General features: G+C 45.1%; 1 protein-coding gene across 1 annotated transcript in view; it reads left to right on the plus strand.

The window, feature by feature from the left end:
- The window catches only part of atad2b (ATPase family AAA domain containing 2B), a 139,409-nt gene that overhangs the window by 25,079 nt on the left and 109,330 nt on the right, over positions 1 to 5,000 (plus strand). Inside the window, exons 12-14 of the mRNA XM_063223422.1 lie at positions 991 to 1,165; positions 1,452 to 1,540; positions 1,899 to 2,058. Coding sequence (XP_063079492.1) covers positions 991 to 1,165; positions 1,452 to 1,540; positions 1,899 to 2,058 — 424 coding nt within the window. The remainder of the gene's footprint in view (positions 1 to 990; positions 1,166 to 1,451; positions 1,541 to 1,898; positions 2,059 to 5,000) is intronic.

Below are 5,000 nucleotides of genomic sequence, written 5' to 3' on the forward strand. Positions count from 1 at the left end.
GACTTTTCAAAGGATTGCCTTATCCACTGTATCATGTCTATTGATTCTACTGGTTGAAGCTACTGTCAGAGCCTTCTTTCCTTTGACCTAGCTTCCAGTGGGAACAGAGATGAAGAACTTGTGCGTCTATGACTTAAACATGCCTCTTGAAGCCATGGGAAATGCTAGATTTTCACTTTGTATAGGAGGATTTGAAATTTGACCGTCTTACCAGATGGAGTTGGTCAGGAGATTTTGTACAAAGCACCACACCAAATATGGTCGGGCCCAAGCTACTGCAACACAGCTTATCTATTATGTATCTTTGTCTGAGGCTTACTTTTGTGCTGCGGGAAGTGGGGAGGACATACAAATCACTGCCTGGAGACATTATGTTACATTTGGAAGTCAATTATTATTATTATTATTATTATTATTATTATTATTATTATTGTTATTATTTTTAAGTAAATGAACTTAGACCTAAACAAAACAATAGCAGACAATGAGTGGGGGAAACTGAACAGGTTTTTTTTAATGAGGGAAAAGTGTCATGGAAGAGAAGTCTTCACAGGGTTGTTGAAGATTAAAGGGACACAGTGTGAGATTTGTAGTTGTTTATTTCCAGAATTCATGCTGCCCATTCACTAATGTTACCATTTTCATGAATACTTACCACCAGCATCAAATTCTAAGTATTCATTATGACTGGAAAAATTGCATTTTTCATACATGAAAAGGGGGATCTTCTCTATGGTCCGCCATTTAGAATTTCCAAAAATAGCCATTTTTAGCTGCAAAAATGACTGTACTTGGACCATAGTAGAAAATATTTGTTTAATACTTAGTAAACTTTCATGTAAAGATCAAATTTAAATAGGCAGCCCAATTTCAATAAGCAGCATAGTTGCAGTACCTTTTTTGACCATTTCCTGCACAGTGTCCCTTTAAACATTAATACAAGCATAATAATGGTAATGACACTCCCCCTCCCTTCCTGTCTCTCCATAGGGGCTGTCTGTTCTACGGGCCTCCAGGTACGGGGAAGACCCTGGTGGCGCGGGCGCTGGCTAACGAGTGCAGCCATGGCGACAGGAAAGTCTCCTTCTTCATGAGGAAAGGAGCCGACTGCCTCAGCAAATGGGTGGGCGAGTCCGAGAGACAGCTACGCCTGCTATTTGACCAGGTGAGGAACACGCATGCACACACACACACACGCACGCACACACGCACACACACACACACACACACACACACACACACACACACACACACACACACACACACACACACACACACACACACACACACACACACACACACACGCACACACACACACACACACACACACACAGCAAAAAAAGCGAGCTAATCACTATATCGTATCCCTTCTTTCCCAACATTTCTCCTCTAATCTCCTCTCCTCTCCTCTCCTCTCCTCTCCTCTCCTCTCCTCTCCTCTCCTCTACCAGGCCTACCTCATGAGGCCCTCGATCATCTTCTTTGATGAGATTGACGGTCTCGCTCCTGTGCGGTCCAGCAGGCAGGACCAGATACACAGGTAACGCACCGTAAACACCACTACTAACCGCTACTGTCACTAGCCTTACTACTAGTACCAGTGGCATTACTACGTACTACATATCCATACCAGTCTCTATGTGTATTCTCCCACACAGGCCTACTACAAAGTGAAATGATTAGTGTGTGTGTGCGTGTGCGTGTGCGTGTGTGTGTGTCTGTGTGTCTGTGTGAATGTCTCTCTGTGTCTTAATGTGTGTCTCTTTTTCTCTGTGTGTGTGTGTGTGTGTGTGTGTGTGTGTGTGTGTGTGTGTGTGTGTGTGTGTGTGTGTGTGTGTGTGTGTGTGTGTGTGTGTGTGTGTGTGTGTGTGTGTGTGTGTGTGTGTGTGTGTCCACAGCTCCATAGTGTCCACTCTGCTGGCGCTGATGGACGGACTGGACGGCCGCGGGGAGATCGTGGTCATCGGTGCTACCAACAGAATCGACTCCATCGACCCCGCGCTCAGGCGGCCCGGACGCTTCGATAGAGAGTTCCTCTTCAACCTGCCTGACAAGAAGGTTTGTGTAGTAGACCTGTCGTTCTCAACCTTTTCTGGATAAACACCCCCTTGTATTCATCAGTAGTCTCTCAATGCCCCCTTGACCTCATCATGAACCTGCCAACACCTGCCTTTGTGTTAAAAAATAATATAGGCTAATGTCCCTCAATTATAGGCACCACCCCCTTTCAGCTATATCCTTCCCACCCACGGCTCTCCAACGCCCCCCTGGGGGGCTGTGCAGCCCCCATTGAGAAACACTGCTGTAGAAATACACACACATTGTAAGGACACACTTATGCTTATATCAAGATCAATCACACACACACACACACACACACAAACACGCTCTCATCCGATGTACTCGTCTGGACATTTCATTCTGTTCTTGATTTTGGAATATGGTCCATGCCACTTGTACTTTCAGGCCTGTTAGCAGTAATGAGTCCTGACACAAGCTAACACACACACACACACACACACACACACACACACACACTGCAGTATGAATCAGACATTGACCAGCTCACAAAGACATTGGCTGTGAGCCAGGCACGGACACACAGCAACAGATGCTTTCTTACCAGGAATTCTCTTTCTGTGTGTTTGATAAGATACATGGACACGTACACGTGTACACACACTCACACACAGACACACAGACACACACACAGACACACACACATGCACACACACACACACACACACGCACAGTCACTCTTTCACTCTGGTCTGGTCTGGGGGCAAACCACACTGTGCACTTGCAAACACACTCTTGTTTTTCTGTTTTTCTTTTCTCTCTGTACATGTTGTTGTGTTGTGACTCTGGGGCATCTGTCTGTCTGTGAGCCCCCTTCACTTCTCATCCTGCATGTCTAAACCTGCAGTTTCTCTCTGCTCTCAGCACTCTCTTCTTCTTCTTTTTCTTCTTGTTCTTACAGACTTATACTTTCTCTTGTATATAGTTTCGGTAACTCCTTTATTTGAATGGTTCACTATGACAGTGGATCTACCACATTAGGTACAGTGTAATAACCATTTGGGTATTCAAGACTGCAGCCCCCCCACCTTTACATTGACTCCAATGGAGCACTCAAGCAATCGATCATAAAATGGCATTAAACTTTCGTTTGCAGATACATGAAACTCACAGAGTGGTCAGAGGTGGGCAGAGATATGTTGGCTCGATATATTATCATTATTGTCCGTCTTCATTGATTGTGTTGGTTTGACTAGTATTACTCCGCGCGACCGGAAATGGGGGTGTGTTTGTTTACTTTACTATCTATGGTTTGTATGCAAGCTGTGCTTTTTGTAGCCAGTCCCGCTCAAAGACAGCCGTTTTGCCTCGCTCATTGATGTCTACACAAACAACACACTATCGCCACTTACTGGCTGGATGTCTACTGCAATTCAACGGCGTCTGGGGAAAAAATAGGTCCTCCAAATGCTAAAAAACAGTTAGAAGGCATATTTCGCTGCAATTTTCGGGTCAATTTATCAGTGTCTACCACTGACCACACGGTGCGTTCCATGTCTTTTCGAACGAAGGTTTAAAGTGTATATCTCAGGTTAATTTTTATTCAAAATAATGGACTTCCTTTGATAGTTCTACCACTTCAACAATTATCCATCATTTTTTTCATGCAACAGGGCATCAGAAAATGAAATATAATGAGGAAAAGTGTGTATTTTCAGTAACATGTTCAAAGAATTCTAATCTATTGTGTGACGTCAGGCGAGGCCATTCAGTAGCCCGCAGTAGCGGTAGCCCTGTATTCTGTACGGTGTGTGATTGAATTATGCCGTACGGGTATGAAATAAATATCATTGCCAATGTTATATCATGACCGCTACAGGGTGCCATGTGACCGTGAGGCAGTAAAATAGCCTACCAGTGTTCGAACTATACCCAAAAAAAAAATGGGGGGTGGGGGGGTGCGGTGAGTGGTTACGATTGCGCTTGCCTCAAAGTGCGAGTCTCGAAGGGCTAGGCCTACCATGTGATTTCAAATTTCAAGTAGGCCTACACTACAAATTACCAGACATTGTTAGTATCAACCTTTAGGTCTATCATGCCATTTCAGCATCATGTCCAAGTGGGAAAGAATGTAAACAGCGACAAATGATAAATAAATAAAACCGTTTGGGTGAATCATTCGCTCCAAGCTTTTTAACGGCAAGGTGCAAAGCAGTCGGCTGCATTGTAAGAGTGCCAGAGATTACCAAATTCAAACGACTGCAAAGCAATCTGTCTGGGCACAGCGGAAAGCACCTGTGCGGTCCACACGGCCGTCAGCAGAAAACGAATGAACCTTCCTTGCAATACGTCCGAGAACATCAGTACACCGTATGTCAAATGGCGCATTTGTCTACTTGTTTCGAGCACCACGTTTCATTGTCATTGCCGAGAGTTTCTGACAAACCACATAGTTGAGCTGCACAACGTGACACTATCATACACAACATGATGAAGCGCCCCCCTCACGTTTGACATCCTCGGGCCGAAGTGTCATAAGGGGGTAAAGACCGTGAACATAGTGACACACACTTCACAGTGGTGTTGGTGAAAACGAAACGAAGTTGCCTCCCACAGCCCAAACGCAAAATAATGCCGAAAATTGAATGCCCCCTCAGTTGTCCTGGCTAGGGCAACTGGCGCGTTATCACTGCTTCTTATTCAATGTACCAGCACTTGCATTGTACTCGCGCTGCACTTGTCTCACAATGCAATCAGCTGCGTGCTCCGGGCGAAATAGTCAACCCTCCCACCTTGTGGACACAGAAGGGAACAATTTGAAGAACGCGTTTCAGACGGACGGACAGACATAGCCTACCCTCAGATGCTGGGACGCATCTAAACACGTGGATCCAACGCGCGTAGTAGGAAAATAGAGACTGAAAAGATACAACCAAAAGGCTCTACTCAAGGCTCCAGCCAACGCTGTTGAAAGATTGTTT

This window comes from Engraulis encrasicolus, chromosome 18, assembly GCF_034702125.1.
Source record: "Engraulis encrasicolus isolate BLACKSEA-1 chromosome 18, IST_EnEncr_1.0, whole genome shotgun sequence".
NCBI classification, from domain to species: Eukaryota; Metazoa; Chordata; class Actinopteri; order Clupeiformes; family Engraulidae; genus Engraulis; species Engraulis encrasicolus.